The sequence below is a fragment of the Daphnia pulex genome, chromosome 2, assembly GCF_021134715.1.
Source record: "Daphnia pulex isolate KAP4 chromosome 2, ASM2113471v1".
NCBI classification, from domain to species: Eukaryota; Metazoa; Arthropoda; class Branchiopoda; order Diplostraca; family Daphniidae; genus Daphnia; species Daphnia pulex.
Window position 1 is genome coordinate 8,786,065 of NC_060018.1, and position 17,478 is coordinate 8,803,542.

A 17,478-nucleotide genomic window follows, 5' to 3' on the forward strand; every position below is an offset into this window, starting at 1 on the left:
CCCTGCTAGACAATTTTTTTTTTATGATGCAATGTATTTTCTAAAAATTTCTTTGTGCACAGTAGACTTGAGCAATTTCGCATCGATGGTTCAGTGGTAGAATGCTCGCTTGCCACGTGGGCGGCCCGGGTTCGATTCCCGGTCGATGCAGTACTAGTTTGGTAAGAATTCAGAAATAATTCTTCAAAAGAGTAGTCTGATTAGATTCTTTAATTTGAAGATCACATAAAAACAAAGCAACATAAAGCTCGTGAGTCACTAAGGAATCTAATCAAAAGTAACTTTAATACAAAACCATGTCAATCGTGTGGGTTAACATCTTAGGCGATAATTATGAAAATTGGAATCGCCAATGATCAACAGAAGTACAATTTTTTTGGAATGAGTTTCTATTTTTGAAAGAATAAACATAAGCAGAGTGGCGCAGCGGAAGCGTGTTGGGCCCATAACCCAGAGTTCCGTAGATAGAAACTACGCTCTGCTAGACAAATGTTTTTTTGATGATGCAATGTATTTTCTAAAAATTTTATTGTGCACAGTAGACTTGTGAAATGTCCCATCGATGGTTCAGAGGTAGAATGCTCGCTTGCCACGTGGGCGGCCCGGGATCGATTCCCGGACGATGCAGTACTAGTTTGGTTAGAACTCAGAAATATTTCTGCAAAAGAGTAGTTTGATAATATTCTCGTATTTGAAGATCACCAAGAAACAAAGCAACATAAAGCTCGTGAGTCACTTAGGAATCTAATCAAAAGTAACTTTAATATAAAACCATGTCAATCGTGTGGGTTAACATCTTAAGCGATAATTATGAAAATTGGAATCGCCAATGATCAACAGAAGTACAATTTTTTTGGAATGAGTTTCTATTTTTGAAAGAATAAACATAAGCAGAGTGGCGCAGCGGAAGCATGCCGGGCGCCTAACCCAGAGGTCGGTAGATCGAAACTACGCTCTGCTAGACAAATGTTTTTTTTATGATGCAATCCCTACTAACACAGCGATGTACCATGGATATGACTGAAGCGTACTCCCAAGGATAAGGGAGATACAAACAGCATATCCATGGAATGCTTCATGTTGATCCTTATTTCCCCTTCCCCGCACGTACCATTTGTATGTCCCTTGCATATACCGGTTTGTGTATACACAGTATCCTTAAATAACATCCATCTTTGGATATGATTTCTGTCAGAAAATTAAAAGATAAAAGTCTACCCCGAGACTTGAACTACTGACCTTCAATTCCGTATCTCACCTCTCTAACCATTTGACCAACTGTTCATACATTATGGGAACAAATGTTTGTGCGTAGTGGAAATAGAGATATTCTTTAGCTTTTTCGTCCACTGTGTACCTTATATGGTTATACTGTGATGCACATTCTGTGTATGTACCAAATGGTATCACAACAAAATCATACCCCCGGGTATATTACTTTGACGTACAATCAGTATATTAATGAATATACGCTGGTGGATCTACGATGAATATTCTTTATTTCATCCCATCCTAGATCCGAATAAATTTATACCTACGCTATACTACCGCCCCCCAATTGCGACCTGGATGTATTCATCCCATATAAACCTACATCTTACATAAATTGGATGGGCCGTGTTAGTAGGGATGTATTTTCTAAAAATTGTTTTGTGCACAGTAGACTTGAGCAATGTCTCATCGATGGTTCAATGGTAGAATGCTCGCTTGCCAAGTCGGTGGCCCGGGTTCGGTTCCCGGTCGATGCAGCACTAGTTTGGTAAACACTCAGAAATTTTTCGACAAAAGAATAGTTTGATCAGATTATCGTTTTTGAAGATCACCTAAAATAAAGCAACATGAGTCACTTTGGAAACTAATCAAAAGTAACTTTAATACAAAACCATGTCAATCGTGTGGTTTAACATCTTAGGCGATAATTGTTATAAATTGGTCTCGCATCAACTACCTATGTGTTGACCTTTGTATTTAGCTACTTAAAAGCGGAAAAACATTTAGGTGGTGAGCGTATACCCTTACATACCTCAGATCTTTTTTGGCTTTCAAGCAAGAATGTCGTCTGACGGTAGCTCGTTAGACTCTAGCTCTAACTCTTCTAGGTCTTCCGATAATAGTGACTCTTCTATTCTCAAAAGTTCTAGCCGTAAGTTTCAAGTTTCCAAGTCAAAGTCTACCAGTTTTTTCCCGCTGGGTTGTCACTGGTATCAGCGAGGAGAAAGTCAAAAAATGTAGAGATATCTACAAACCCACGCTGAAAAGAAAAGCCGATTTGCTGACAAATCCCACCTTGGACGAATCTATTTACATCCGTCTTAAGGCCGCGAAAGGCTCGAACGCCACCAAAGCCAACATAGACCCGACGGAAAAGCCCTTAAGAAGCTGTCTTTTAAAGTCTTGGATTTGGTCAAGCCACTGTTGTTCCTTGCTAGCCGCGAAAAATCGAAAAGAAAATCGAAGAGCGACGGTAATGCAGTCAAGATCGCGGTCAGGCTATGGGCCACTTTGTTTCGTGACATTATCAGATCTAGACGTCACAACATCCTTTCTCAAGTGTATCCTGAATACTTGGGCCTATTGGAACGAGACGATATCTGGTCCGACGGCGATAATCTCTTTGGCCGAAAATTCCTGAAGCATCTCGTGGAAGAAGCAAAATCCCAAGCCACCTTAGCATCGATATCCAAGAAGAAAACACCTAGTCACTCAAAGGACCAACCAGCTTCCGCCAGCCAACAGAAAAAACCAATCGACTACTCTAATCCAGCATCGCAAAGAGGGTACGTAACAATCTCGCCTTGTTCTTTTGGTGGTCGAATCTCTCGTTATATTGACATGTGGCGAACGATTACGAGTGACCCATGGATTTTGGAGACTGTTGAAAAAGGTCTTACGCTGGATTTTATGTCCCCACCAACTCAACAAAAAATCCCACATAACGCCGTTATGAGTGCCGACCAAATTGAGCTTTGTAATGCAGAAGTAAAATCCTTGTTAAGAAAGGGAGCGATAACACGGGCAGTCGATTGTAGTTTTACAAGTGGTTTCTTTCTGGTACCGAAAGCATCAGGGGGGTGGCGTCCTATTATCAACCTGAAAGCCTTAAACCTTTTCATACCCCACCTGCACTTTAAAATGGAGGGCGTTAATACAGTGCGTCACAATTAGACAGAAGGACTGGTTAACCATAGTGGATTTGAAAGATGCGTATTTCTCCGTGGCCTTAAACCCTTCACAAAGAAAGTTTTTTTGTTTCAAATGGGAAGGAGAGATTTTTCAGTACATTTCAATGCCGTTTGGTCTCGGCTCCCAGGGTCTTTACAAAACTTTTAAAACGTATCGTTGGTTTTCTCCGTAAACAAGGACTCCGTTTGGTGGTATATCTTGATGATATTTTGATTATTGGTCATTCTGAGGAATCGACACGGGAAGCGGTCAAATTGGTAGTCAACTTTTTCGAATCTTTAGGTTTTGTTATCCAAGGCGAAAAATCAATATTGGAGCCTTCACAGGTACTCGAATATATTGGTCTCGTCATCGATACAAACTCTATGAATTTTTGTCTTCTTCAAAAGAAGAAAGTCAATGTCATTATCACTTAGAGAAATGGCATCTCTTTTGGGCATTTTAAACTGGGCAACCCAATCTGTAGATTACGCCCCGGCGCATTATTGAAATTTACAAACTCTCTACACGCAACAATCAAAATCAGCAAAGGGTGACCTTTCTCTCTCCGTTTCTCTTTCGCGGGAGGTCAAATCCGATTTATTTTGGTGGATCAACCAGGCAAATCTCCACTCCCTCTATCTCGATCTTTTCTGATGCTTCACTATCGGGTTGGGGGCGGTGAGCGAAGATGTAAAGACAGGCGGACCATGGATCACGGCGGATACCAATCGTCATATTAATGAATTGGAATTATTAGCGGCGTTTAATGGTCTGAAATGCTTTGCGTCATCGGCATTCCGAAGTACGGTAGAAATAAATATTGACAATACCACTGCCGTCGCATATATTAACAAAAAAGGGGGAACAAAGTCTAGCCCTCTCTGTTCCGTCGCACTTGAAATCAACAATTGGTGTGAAGAGCGGAAAATTGATTTATATGCAACGTATTTGCCGGGTAAATCAAATTTCGTTGCCGACGCAGAATCACGCAAGCAACTCTAAACGGGGGAGTGGAAGTTCTCAACCTCAGCCTTCGTAAAGATTCACCAAGTGTGGCAAATGAAGGTCGACATTTTCGCGAGTTCGTGGAATACACAGCTTCCGATTTTCATAAGCTGGCTTCCCCAGCCTGGAGCCTGGAAGACAGACGCATTCACGCTGAACTGGAAATACGTCAGGAGCTACTCCTTCCCTCCGTTCAGTCTCATCCCACGTTGCCTTTCAAAGCTTATGCAGGACCAGGCAACAACCGTGATGATCACGCCGCTCTGACCCACACAGTCGTGGTTCCCGATCCTGCTTGAGTTGGCGGTGGATTTACCCCGAATGTTCTACCCGGAACAGGAGCTGTTGACATCCCCGTTGGGGGAATTCCATCAACTGACAGCCAGCCGCTCAATACGGCTTGTCGCCTGGAGGCTTTCGGGAGTTGTCTCGATAGCCGAGGGTTTCCGCCAGAGGTTATCGAACTTCTCCTTTCAGCAACGAGAAAGAACACAAACGCTGCATACCAGTCAGCGTGGAAAAATTGGAATAATTGGTGCCACGCACGGAACGTCCATCCCATGTCTGGTGGTGTGAAGGAGGTGCTCTGCTATCTAGCCGGAATTTTTGGAGCGGGTATGAGCTATAGCTCTATTAATGTATCCAGATCTATGCTCTCTTCTACTCATAACATCAACCGCGAAGAAATCGTAAAACATCCCGTAGTCACCCGGCTGAAGAAGGGTATTTTTCAAGCAAGGCCGCCGACCCCCAAGTCGCTGTGCTGTGCTGTGCTGTGCTGTGCTGTGGTGGAAGAATTTCTTCTTGTTTCTATTTCATAAACATCATATGTCGATGGCTATGTCGAACAAAAGTTTCAGCGGTTATGACAAGAAGCCCCCCAGCGGGTGTGTTGATTACTAAAACGGAATTGACGATTGGGGGCGATTCTATAAAAATATGAATAACTTACAGAAAAATCGGTCCCGCCTTCAAAAAAATAATATCGACTTAAAGTAGATGAAACAAGGAATTTCATGAGACTAAGATCGTATTTTTAGATCGATTAGGTTACAAATGGGAGAGATTTAAAAACTTTTCGTTTCCCCGTAAGCGCCATGTTAAAACGAGCAAAGAAATTTTCGACGGCTCACCGATTTTTCAATAGATTTAAATTTTTTTTAATACTAAATAACATTGTAATTAAACAAAAATTGGAACTTAAGTTAATCTTGCAATTTTCTTTAACCCTGTATTTTTCAAATAAAAAATGTTTAATAAAAAGACGCCATTTAGCGAAAAGTTAATTTTTAAACACATTTTTTTATATCATCCCTTTATTTTTTCGTGGGCGGGTTTTACATAGAGTAAGTAAACATTGTTATAAATAAAGCCCATTAAAAAAATAGCTTTTAACAATTTTTTTTGGGTAGACCCCCCCCCCCCAATGTGGCTCAATTTGACCATACTAATCCCGCTTCCGCCATTTAGACGGTTCCCTTACTATCACGTCTGAATACGTCTCACAAAATTGTACAAACAGTTTTTTTTATTATTTTACCGCTAGATGGTGTAACGTAATAGTTCTTTTTACAATATTTTTTAGTGGTGCATTCGTCCCCGACGTGCTGATTTTGTTTGTAGTGTGTATAGTGACGGTGGTGCCGTGGACGGTGCGCCATAACACACTACAAACAAAATCATTTTCTTTGACAGCACATTGCAATCGGAAATTGCGGAAGAAAACAACCGATGGTGGTTCTACGATTACTTCGAATGTCATAAGGTTCATATTTTATTTTTTTTTATTTTTGCGGGTATCATGCTTTAGATCTTCATCGGCTAAATATGGATGCTTCATCTAATCTTATCCCTGTTACCATCCCACGTGAGGTGCTCTCTTATACACAGTACACTAGACATGATCTTGTAATTTGTAGATTTCTGCATCGATGACTGACGTCTTGGCAGCGCGCTCCTTCCTTGCACTGTTGAAACACGCCAGCAGGTTCATTAGCATTCTGCAAGGACGATCGGCAGCAGCGACGGGCAGACATTTAAAGTTTCTCGAGCTCGCCCTTATTTTCCACAAGAATACGAGCCACTTCAACTGAATACCAAGTGGACAAGTGGCAAAATATCAAAGCATCAAATGGAGACGAGAGAATGAGGGGGCGGTTTACCGCAGATGGTCATCGACTTTTGCATATCTACCACTCTGCCAGTAGCTGAAGATAAAGAAAAAAGGGAAAAAGACGAAAAAATCATGAAAGCTCAAAAGCTGCTGCCACTCCCGTATTTGCATATTTGAAAAATGCAAATATAAAAAGAAGAAAAACCAGTTTGTCGATCGCCTTATTGTTTGATTGTGCGCAATACACTGGCAAACGGGGGAACATGCAAGAGACAAAGAAAATCGCGACGCAGAAACGACGTACCGTACGGCAGTATACAGTACACACGCAGAAAGAAAGGCATAATAAGTCAGTTTGTGGCCCACTCAGCCAAGCGAATTAATGGAAGTAAAGGCAAACTGCAGCTTGTCAAGGCAACCGAACGCACATTGGGGTCGTAGCAGCGAGCAATCGAAGGAGAAGTTAAAAAGTTGGACAAGAAGAAACGGGAAGCAATGGAACAGTTGGTATACATAAAGACTCAATCGGCGATATAATCAGCCAGAAGTTCCGTGAAATTTACAACATACACTTGTCTGCCGGCTGGTTGAAAGTTTCGTATATAACTAAGGGCCGACATAAGACTACAGATGAAAGTTGAGAAAAGGAAGAAAACTTTGTTCTTTGCTATACGCGGCCAAAGTAAGACTACTGTTGCCGTAGACGTCTAATCATTTTCAGACTCGTTGTTGATTCTGGTGCCGGTGCCGATCGAGATTTAAGACTAGGATCGTCGCTGATGTCCGGGATGCTAATGTTCAAAGGAAACTAGCCAGCATGTCTTGTTCTCCTTCTCCTCAACATTCAAGCTCATCGTGTTCAAAAGGCGCGCACGCTCAAAAGGACGGCGGTGGTGGTGGCTGCTGTGTGTAGGTATGTTTCCGTCGCGATCACGGAAGATTGATTTAGCAGTATTAGTGCACAACAAACGGAGGGAGAGAGAGAATAAGCTGCCGTCTAAACAGGATTTCCAGGCTTCATGACAAAGGACACGTCTAATTAAATTCCGGAAGAGAGAGAGAGAGAGAGAGAGACTTGCTGCTACTGCCCATTCTAACAGATACCCGGTATCCTTGTCGCAATCAGACAGACAATGCTGCAATATCAGATACCGTAGCACTTTCCGGCTGAAGAGAATGTCGTCTCCACTTTCTAGACAAACAACAGTGATAACTACTTTTATTTTTTTTTACGTATCAATACATCATATCGGCTTGATTAAACAGCATTCATTTCACAACAAAAATTTCAGTTTTTTTTTTTTTTTCATCCGCAGTGACATTTTTTTTTATTATTATTATTTCGAAAGAGATCATTAACTAATTTTACCGAAAGGATTATTAGCACAATAGAATAACAAAAGAAAATACATCGGAATGGAAACTGACGCTTTGGAATGTATTCATGTATATTTTAGGCTCATTTGGCACCGGCGTATTACGTTACACTTCTTGGAAAACTGTTTAATTGGCTGCGAATACCACCGTTCTAACAGAACATTCCATAGCATACATACAACAACTCTCGCAGCTTAATATCAAAGTAAAGGCGAGAGTAAAGGTATCAAGAATGTCGTGAATGTCGCCAGTCGTATAAGACCAAATATGCGTTGAAAAAAACTCGACGAATGTTGTTTCAGAGTCAAAGTGAATGAATTCGTTCAACTTCTGGGCTTGTATTATAAAATTGGATCCCAAACCGTTTGGGACAGTTATTATTTTGGATCAGTTATTAAATTTGGACATGTTGCCCCTCCGCCCATCCTATACTCGCCTGTGTTTTCATCATATCCAATATAGCTGGACTCTTTCTCATAGTTCTTAGTTACAGTATTATAGTAACACGAAAGTTTGCTGTTGCTTGATGTGATGCAACATGCAAGAGACCAATAGTTTATGATTGAATGTGGCACGTTAATCTGACAAGTAAGTAAGAAACCAGACCTAAATTCATATTCTTATTTACATGTGTTTTTCTGTTGCTATTTGGCTTCCATTTCCAGTGAATTTGAATTTCACAGTTTGTAGAAGTTGGTGACCATCGGGGACCGACGAGCTGGCAAGATGCATTTGAGGGCATAATCCAAAGGGACAGAAGAATACGGGAAGACTTGCAGGAGCTTGCTCGATCGGTATAAGTCTATCCCCGAGGAGATAGATAAAAATTCTGATCCCGTGCTGGATAATAATGCGACACTAGAATTGGATTCGAAGAAGACTCGCTATAGTTGAATTGAATCTGTATGCAGGATCAACACTAGAGCAGCTATATAGAACAAGACGTGCGAGAGACAGAACAATGTGTGACTGCTATAGCAATCGGTCAGCGGGACAGACGTGACACGATAACGATCGGAATATAACCGGCTGCTCGACGACATCATCAATGCGAAGGATCATAAACGTAAAAAAGTCTGAATTGGATCGAGCTAGAGAACCCAGTTAACCGAGTGCGACCCCATCAAATGCATGGGACAGTAATGAAGTTGACATTTTTCCTTTTTCTTTGAATCAAAAGAGAGCGCGCCAGTCTTTTTCGCAGCTATATATAGAGGAGATAAAAAAAACAGGAAAACTGCAACCGTCTCACGCGTTAATGTTGTCGTATACACGCCCTTCTCGACAAATCGATACATGGCGGGTTCTCGCAATGAGACCCTCGCGTTTCCAGAACGACCAGTGAAAAATATAACATATAACAGTAGCTACAATAAATGACAATGATAACAGATTTCCAATATAGTTAGAGGGTTGTATTTTATAGTAGCGGCAAGCTCCATCACACAGGCGGCACACAACATTGATAAATCAAGAATTCATGAATATTAGTTTATTCTTGGCCGTCCAACTGGTTTTCCGCCCCTGTTGGCCGTCCGATATTTGTGATATCTATGTACAGTATGAACATAATTCAACACGTTTTGATGAAAAAGGACTGAAAGGGAGAGGGAGAGAAATACATACAGTACATATACATATTACACACGGAGAATTAAGAAATGCTCAAAGGGAATTCCAAAACGCAGGACGTCATCTGTATACACATTGACAGTGAATAAACGGAGAAATTAACAGGCCATTTATATCTAAATTTTCTTCAATGATGGCTATGATGTGAGCAGCGCTGTTGGTGATAGTGAACATTACATCCGCAACTGTAGCGCTGACAGTTTTATCTCCTTTATTTTGCTGTTGTTGGGTTCCATCAGATGCACAAAAATATATATATATTTTTTTGTCTTTTTTATTCTTTCCTTTCAATCTTTTTTTCTATTTTATTCCAGGATGAGGATTGCAGAGGCCTGTGGAGTTTTGGCGAAACAGAGAAACCCAAATCCAGATATAGAAATGTTAAAGCATCTTCGCCGGCATGGTGCCACCCGCTGCTTCATTTTTCTTTTCTCTTTTTTCGTATTTTTTTCCCTTCGTCGGACTTCGTGGGCCACGGAGTGAGAGAGAGAAAAGGGACGTCCAGCTGGTCAGGACTTTGTGTTCATCTGCAAAATAGCGTTTCGACTATCAAGAAAAAGAGAGAGAGAGAAAAAATGCAAGGGTTAATTGACTGAACGCAAAGTTGTTTTTCTTTTCATGCATGCCGAATCGTATTATAATAAGAACATTTCCGTCGACAATACAATAGAGCCAAAGTGAATGCTGCGATCCACAAGCAGTCCTAGAAAACTGGACAAGGGTGAGCAACACACTGGGCTTTTTTTCCTCTTCACTCTCACCAGCAACAACAACGCAACGGAATGCTACATCGAGAGCGATCTCATTTCGATTTCGAGTTTTTTTATTTTAATTTCATATACGCGCTCCCGAGATGTGTATAGTAAGTAAGTAGATATATACACGGTCAGCGTCAGCTTGATGTCTATTCTTTTCTCTTATCCATTTTCTTTTCTTTTTAAAGTCGTTTATCTCACAGCGGGGTAGGTGAAATGACAGAAATACTTTTCAATGCGGCCACCCGCCACCGAAAGACAGAGAAAATAAGAGACGGACAGCAGCTCGGCCAGAAAATAAAAATATATGTTGGAAGAAGAAAAGATAGGGAGAGCTAGGTAGACTCTCTCTCTTTCTCTTTGAGGTCTCTCGACATTTTTCTACCTTCTTGATTTGTTGTCAAGTTGAAAGGAAGCGCGCGGTTTGTCCGCTTTTGACTTCTACTGCCATCAGACACACACTCGGAAGATAGGGAGAGATCGAGAGAGAGTGGCCAGGGTGACGTTCGATTATTACAGTCGAATCGTCCCAAAACCGACTGTGTATAAGTCGGTTATATACTTTTCTTTCTTTATTCCGTTTCTTTTATTCATTCTTGTAGTCTTGTCCATCCCCTATCCTCTATTATGTCGCTCCTTTTCATTCTTCCTTGAAACGGCAAAAATGAAAAGAAAGGAAGACACACACAGCGGACGGTGGAGGGGGCAATGACGACGAGGAAGCGGCGTCTCGTCCGATCGAATCGAATGAGGGAAAAAAAGGCAAGAAGAAAAATGAAGAATAAAAAAAAATAAAAATAAAAATAAAAAGAAGTGGAAAAACGAGCGACGGGAATGCCGGAGAAATGGCGTCACGGTGTCTAATTGAATTCGTTCGAGGCTCCGAGCTCGGGCGCTGATGTAACCCCCGTCAATACAAATTCAATGACAATTCGATCATTTCTCTTTCTCTCTGTGCCGGTGTACGCAAATAGCTCCAGCGGTTCTCCCATCAGAACTCCCTGCAGCTCCTCCCAACGACCTTATACGGCCCTACGTTTCCCTTTTCGAGTGATGGGACCAGCGCAACGCCGTTTCATTCGAAATGAAAAGGAATCCAAAGAAAGGAAGAGCAACTTGTTTCTAGAGGCGCATCACAATGAAACGACACAAAAATTCTCTCTCGGTTCCCATGCACAAGCGACAGCCGAGGAAATAACGAATGAAATGACGCTCGGAATTTTCAGGAAATTTTACGGATGAATTTTCCGAGCTCAACTGAAAGAAAAAGCAGACGCACATCAGCCATTGCCAGGAGAGTCGAAATCAGAATAGGCTACACATTAAAAAGAAGAGAAATAGAAACAGAGAATAGATGGAATAGAACGAGACACCTGCTCAACGGGAAATCGACTCGGAAGAATGTGGCAGAGCGTGCTGCTGCAACCGGTTGCTTTCGCCGCGCGGTCGCGTCTCTGACTCGATTTCTTTTGAATTTTGTAACTTCTCTGCGGCAATTATATTTCCATCGATAAAAATAATAAGAGAATCCTCTGTCGCCCTCTTGTTCATTTCTCTCACTTTTTCTCGTATTATTAATACTAGTCCTTATGTGGCCGTCTTCTGCTATTCTCTTCATTCTCACAAATCATTGTGGTCAAACGCCGCCAAAAGTCATCCTCATAATTGGATTGAGTGAATGAACGAATGTTATTCCAATGAATAATGCTCGGCTGGGTACCTCCTCTTCTTCTCCTTGGACTTGTTGCTTCTGCTTGCGGTGCTGCGCTGCCCAAAAGAAGAAGAAGAAAAAGAAGAAGAAGAAGTGATAGAAAAAAAAAGACCCCCCGCTCAAGTGAGACACCAGCCAAAATAAGAAAATAACATTAAGTGAGAGAGAGAGAGACAGGAGGACTCTCCATTGTCGATTGGTGGGCCGTTACGTCCGTGAATGTTATTGCATCGGTCGGTTTCTTTTCTGATTTCCCAAGTTGGCCGGCGGGGCCGATGAGAGAAGAAACGTACGTACACATGGACAGACATGTATACTATAGGGAAAAAATAGAAATTGCGACGAGTCATCCTGCCAGAACTGCTGGACGGGGAGGTTTTTCGAGCACAACAAGAGAAACTATACAAGAGAGAGAGAAAGACACAGTGTATGTGTAACTCTGTGTGAATGTACAGAGAGCTGCGGCGTGATGTCTTTGACCTTCGAAGAATAACTACAAGAAGAAGAAGAAGAAGAAGACGGATCCTGGTTCTTCCTTTGCATCCAGCAGCAGCAGCAGCAACAACAACAACCCAAAGAATAGACCAGCCAACAGAGAGGCCCACCTGTTTCACTGCTGGAGGCCCCTCTAACTTAACTTTTGAAAGAGAGGGAAATATAACGCTCTGGAACGATAAAATCCACCTGACACAAACCAACAGGGCGATTCTTCACCCCCTCCTCCACCCGTCTTACTCTTCCCCTACCTTATTCGCCCCGACAACAACAACAACAACCAACAAGGAAAACGGGATAATCATCCCAATCATGATAATAACCCACCGTCTGTCTAACTATCACGACCTAGTACTTTATGGAATCTAACCGACATTGCGTGACATCGCTCTCGACATTTGCCCATTTTAAATCCTACAAATGGGAAAAGAGTCGCGGCACAATGAAAATGACGAACGTAAAATATATAATGCCCACACAAAAGGCGAAAGACAGGGATCATTCCCCGTTCACTTGACATTTTAAGAGAAGGAAGGAGCAAATAATAAAAATCAAGATTTACCTGGAACATGATATGATGATAACCAAAAGCGACGCATCCACCCTCGGTGAAAAATAAGGGACCGGAATCGAATCATGACTAGGATTCCATCCCATTTGTCGGAAGACGGTTGCACACAATATACTTTTTTTTCTTTTTTCTTTTTTATGCTCATTCTAATGTTCTGCTGGATATGTTCACTTGCTGTTGATCATTTGAAAATATTCTTCTTTTGCTTGTTGGCTTTTGGCACGGGGAAACACGCGGACGATGTATATAATTATCTGTCGATTATTACATCATTTATTTTTCAAATATTTACTGGAGCATCGACTTTCAAGACAGCTGGAAGAGTTTTTTTCACATTGTTTTCTTCTTCTTTTTTTCTTCTTCTTTACAAGCAAATTTGTTTTACACGTATTCAGATGGGACGCAAGAGAGCGCCGGTGATTCTCCTCCGCCGACGGAGGCGGGATCGTGAGGTGGCGACTCGTTGCCGGGCGAATGATTGGCCTGGTGATCGACGGCGTAGGCGTAGCGACGCTGAGGTCGCTGCTGCTGTCGCGACGGCAGCGGCGGCAGCGGCCGCTTGCACGACCCCGTCGACCCGTCGTCTCTCATCGAGGCAGAAACTCCGCCGCGCGAGAAGGTGGCCGTCAGCAGGTGGTGGTGGTGGGCGGCGGCCACCTCGTCCGGCAGGTAGTGCAGAACCGGCACGGTCTGCTGGTTGTCCGGAATGACCTGGAGGGCGATGGGCATCAGATCGCGGGGGATCGCCCGGATCATCTGCTGCTCCTGCAGACTCCTCGAGTGCTGGTGATGGCAGTGGTGCTGGTGGACGTGGTGCTGGTGGTGGCAGCAGTGCTGGTGAGGCGGTAAACTGTGCGACGAGCCGTGACTCTCGCTCCCGACCCTCGGACGACCTCCTCGCCCAGCCTGCCCACTTCCCGTCGCCCATTGCAGCAGCTGGTGCTGCTGCTGGTGGTGCAGCGAGCCGCTCCGGTCCGAATTGGACAGGTCCGAGTAGTAGGCGCTGCTGGGCGTCGAGGCGCTGCAGTTGCTGTTGCTGACGGCGTCCAAGTGCTCCATGAGGACCACGCCCCGCTCCAGCGCGTATCCGGCGTTCTCGTAGGTCCCGTCGCTCAGCAGACGCCTCAGGTGAAGGGTGGCCGCCAGGGAAGAGGAGGCCTGCGGCTGCAGATGCTGCTGCTGGTGCTGCGATGGATGAGTCGGCGGAGGTGGCATCATCATGTGGTGCGGCTCACGGATCTCCGAGTACGTGTTCAAGTGGTAAATGGGCGAAGGCCGGTGGACTCCCGTCGACCCGGCCACGCTGTTCAACTCGGCGTAAACGGCGCTAATGTCGTCCGAGTGATCCACACCTGCCATGTAAGGATCTTGGCAGTAATCCGAGGCGGAATCCCCGGCCGATCCTCCTGTCATCTTGCGCCAGAGTTTCACCCGCCATCCGGTGCCCGTCTCGGCCGCCCGCGACTTGTTATTATTGACTCCGGCCATCTGCTTCTGCAGTTGCTGGAGCTGCTGGAGATGCTGCAGTTGGTGCGGCTGGCCGGCCAAATCCGACATGACGTTCATCGTCGGCGTCTCCAATCTCGGACGCCCCAGAGTCGACGTCATCGTCCCGTTCGACTCGCCCGGCTGTCGCACCGTGTAATTCTTCGGCAGCGTCTCCATTCCAGCCAGTTCGGTCGTGCTGGTCTGGACAACGCCCTCTTTACCTTCGCCCACCATGTAGCCAACAGGAAGAGTTGGGCACGATCCTTTTCATTTCAAAAGAAAAATGTTGAGGTTATTGTCAAATTTGGTTCCTTTCGATCAAGATTAACGTCAAACTAATCAATCTCACCTCCGCGTGGCAGAACCTTGAACCTGGATCAATCCCGACGAAGAGACAAAACGAATGGGGACGGCCGCATCACATATTAACAAGGAAAAAAAGGAAAAAAAAAAAGAAGAATTAGATTTTGAAAGGAAGAAAATTTGTCTTTGAGGGGATCAAGAAGAAGAGACGGTAGAATTATTACTTATAATATTTGGGTCTTACTTCGTTCACATATGTGTGTACGCATATATATATACGGGCTTTCATTTACATGATTCTACATAGAATTGTGTGTGTGTGTATATATAAGCTGGTGGCTGTATAGCATCCAGCCAACAACACAATGTCCGGATTATTATTTCGATTTACAATGGATGAAATGATGGGACGGCTTTCTGGGATTAGAGGGGACGCAACTGCTGACGAGACTGAAGAGAGAGAGAGCCGGACGTTATGTGTCTGATGATTACCCCACGCAGAGGCAACAGTCACAGACATACACACACAAAAAGAAGAAATTTCAAGAAGAAGAAGAAGAAGAAAAGAATAAAAGAAATTCGAATGGGCGCCCAAAAGGAATAGACGATTTTCCAGCCTGTTTTTCGCTTATGCGACGAAAAGTGACATCCAAATCCTCTTATGAGCTTCACAACTCTACAGCACTGCATATACCGCATCTCCTTCCAGCTATTTATATACATACAGACATACAGTATATATACTCGCGCATTACGTATGCATCACCGTCTCATGTGTCACGCACCAGACGTTTTCGGGAGTCTTCCAGCCGAACGTCATCTCAAATGAGACTACGGCTGGATGTGTCCGTACGGAGAGCAATAAGAATGGCGAATCATTTCGTTAAAATGATTTTTGAGAAATAATTCGTGCGCACAGATAGGAGCCGGAATGGGTCAACCGTGTAGAAGCACATCCGCTGCACGCCATCGACATATCCAATAATGTCTCCGTGGAGATGAGGCGTCATGGCCATTGCCTTTATGCCCGTCACATGCACGGAAGCTATATAGGCAGCAAAGGGGTTACGCGGATTAGATCGTACGCATTAGCATCACGTCTCCCCCCCCCTTCCCACCCACCCCCTTGTGTGTCTATCCCACCGAAACTGCCACAGAGATAGAGAGGCGTATGGGGGATTAAAACAGGATGTTCGCTGACGGTCTATGACCTCACTGGAGCAGCTAGTGCGGCATCCAGTCTCTCTTATTTTAGATAGAACTCCAGCACAATGTGTACGGATATACCAAGTCTGAATAGATAACAAGGCCCTGTGTTCACGTCGACTCTTAGCCTTGCCTAATGGGATTGATATGGCGTGATGTAGGCCTAACTGGCCTATATCCAAAATAGCTGGTTGCCACGACCCAGCCAACGTCGACGGCTACCTATAAGGACTACCGTGCGTGGCTGACAGCACCCCCCCCCCCCTTCAACGTGAAAAGAAAATGGGATAAAAAAAAAGAAGGCCGATATTGGCCATATAGGCGGTGCAGCTCTTTAATGGGTTTTTCTTCTTTTTTCCGACTGCCTGTTCCGCTAATGACCGTAGCTCACACGAGGTTTAGGCTCATGCCAAACCGTTTGTGCTTTGTGTTTGATAGAGACGGAGCCTCGTGCCCTTGCAAATGGGGAGTGGGCTGGATAGTATATCGCATTATATATCTCCACAGAAGAGGAGTGAGCCAAAGCGAAATGTATGAACGAACGAAAAAGAAAAAAGGAAAGAAAGAGAACACAACCCAGTAACAAGCCCTTGTATTCTAATGAATGTCAACAACTCAGGGTCTTATTATATTTCTTTCCTATTAACTTTCCAACTGCTGCTGCAACTGCTCTCTTTTTGTCTCATTCTTTCTTTCGTCATTTAAAAAAGTTCTTTTGAGCTTTTTATATAGTCTTTTGTTTTTCTTTCTTCATCTGTTGCATATATTTGAGAAAAAAAAACAACAACTTTGTTCGGAGAACGAAACATAAATGATGAAATCGGACCGCGCCCTTTTGCTATTTTGGATAACATTTATTTTTTTCTTTCTTTCTTACGGGGGCGATGGCTATCTTCCCCCCTTGTGTAAATAACTAAAAATATCTAACCAGAAAATAACGAGAGCGGTCCCAGAATATCAAATCAGAACGCATAATTATCAAGCCCGGTTCTTCCTTTTTTCTCTCTCTTTAAATATTGGAGCAAAAGAGCGCGGAATAATTTGATTAACAAGGGATCAGAAAACATTTGATTTTAGTGGGAAATGATGCGAGCGACGACAATGGCTTTAGGTTTTCTTTCGTGCCGATCGAGTCGGAAGCCGAATAAAAACGGGCCGTGCAGCGTATAAACATATACGCGCATGCCAACTGATTTGCATTCTATAATCAACCGTAGTCTTGTAGTAGTGGTCGTTACACAACGGAAAAAACAGGCTCCGGCTGATTGGGGCATGGCGCGTGAGACCTATTTGGGGTGATGTGTCAATGGGGGCGCGTCGCCATCACACATCACAGAACGCGGATGAGAAGCAGCTCTAGCGCTCGGCTTTTTTTATTTATTTATTTTTTTTTTTTTTGCTTTGCCGCCGCGCACCGTCAAAACAAAAAGGGACCAAAAAGAAAAGAACAAAATGGCCCGACAACCAAATTATTCAGACCCCGCCCTTTGATTGGATTTCCAGGAAAATTTGTTAGACAAAAAATAATATTTTTTTTCTTTTTTCAACCAGCCGATTGGATCGAACGAACAAAAAAGGGAATAAAAACGAGATTGATCCGGCGCATCCAACTCGCATGTAAATAAATATATAAAAATGAAAAAATAAATTACATACA

At 43.5% G+C, this 17,478-nt stretch overlaps 1 protein-coding gene and 1 long non-coding RNA gene across 2 annotated transcripts in view; one reads left to right on the forward strand and one right to left on the reverse strand.

Annotated features, from left to right (window-relative positions):
- Window positions 1-5,767: 5,767 nt before the first annotated feature.
- LOC124188823 lies at window positions 5,768-7,551 on the forward strand. The gene is made up of 2 exons (XR_006872494.1): window positions 5,768-5,935; window positions 6,090-7,551. It is a non-coding gene; the product is annotated as an uncharacterized LOC124188823 (long non-coding RNA).
- A 1,509-nt stretch (window positions 7,552-9,060) lies between these two features.
- The window catches only part of LOC124188822, a 48,120-nt gene continuing 39,702 nt past the window's right edge, over window positions 9,061-17,478 (reverse strand). The window contains exons 4-6 of the mRNA XM_046581702.1: window positions 14,662-14,684; window positions 12,816-14,575; window positions 9,061-9,838 (exon numbers count right to left, since the gene is read on the reverse strand). Coding sequence (XP_046437658.1) covers window positions 13,206-14,575; window positions 14,662-14,684 — 1,393 coding nt within the window. The 3' untranslated portion in view covers window positions 9,061-9,838; window positions 12,816-13,205. The remainder of the gene's footprint in view (window positions 9,839-12,815; window positions 14,576-14,661; window positions 14,685-17,478) is intronic.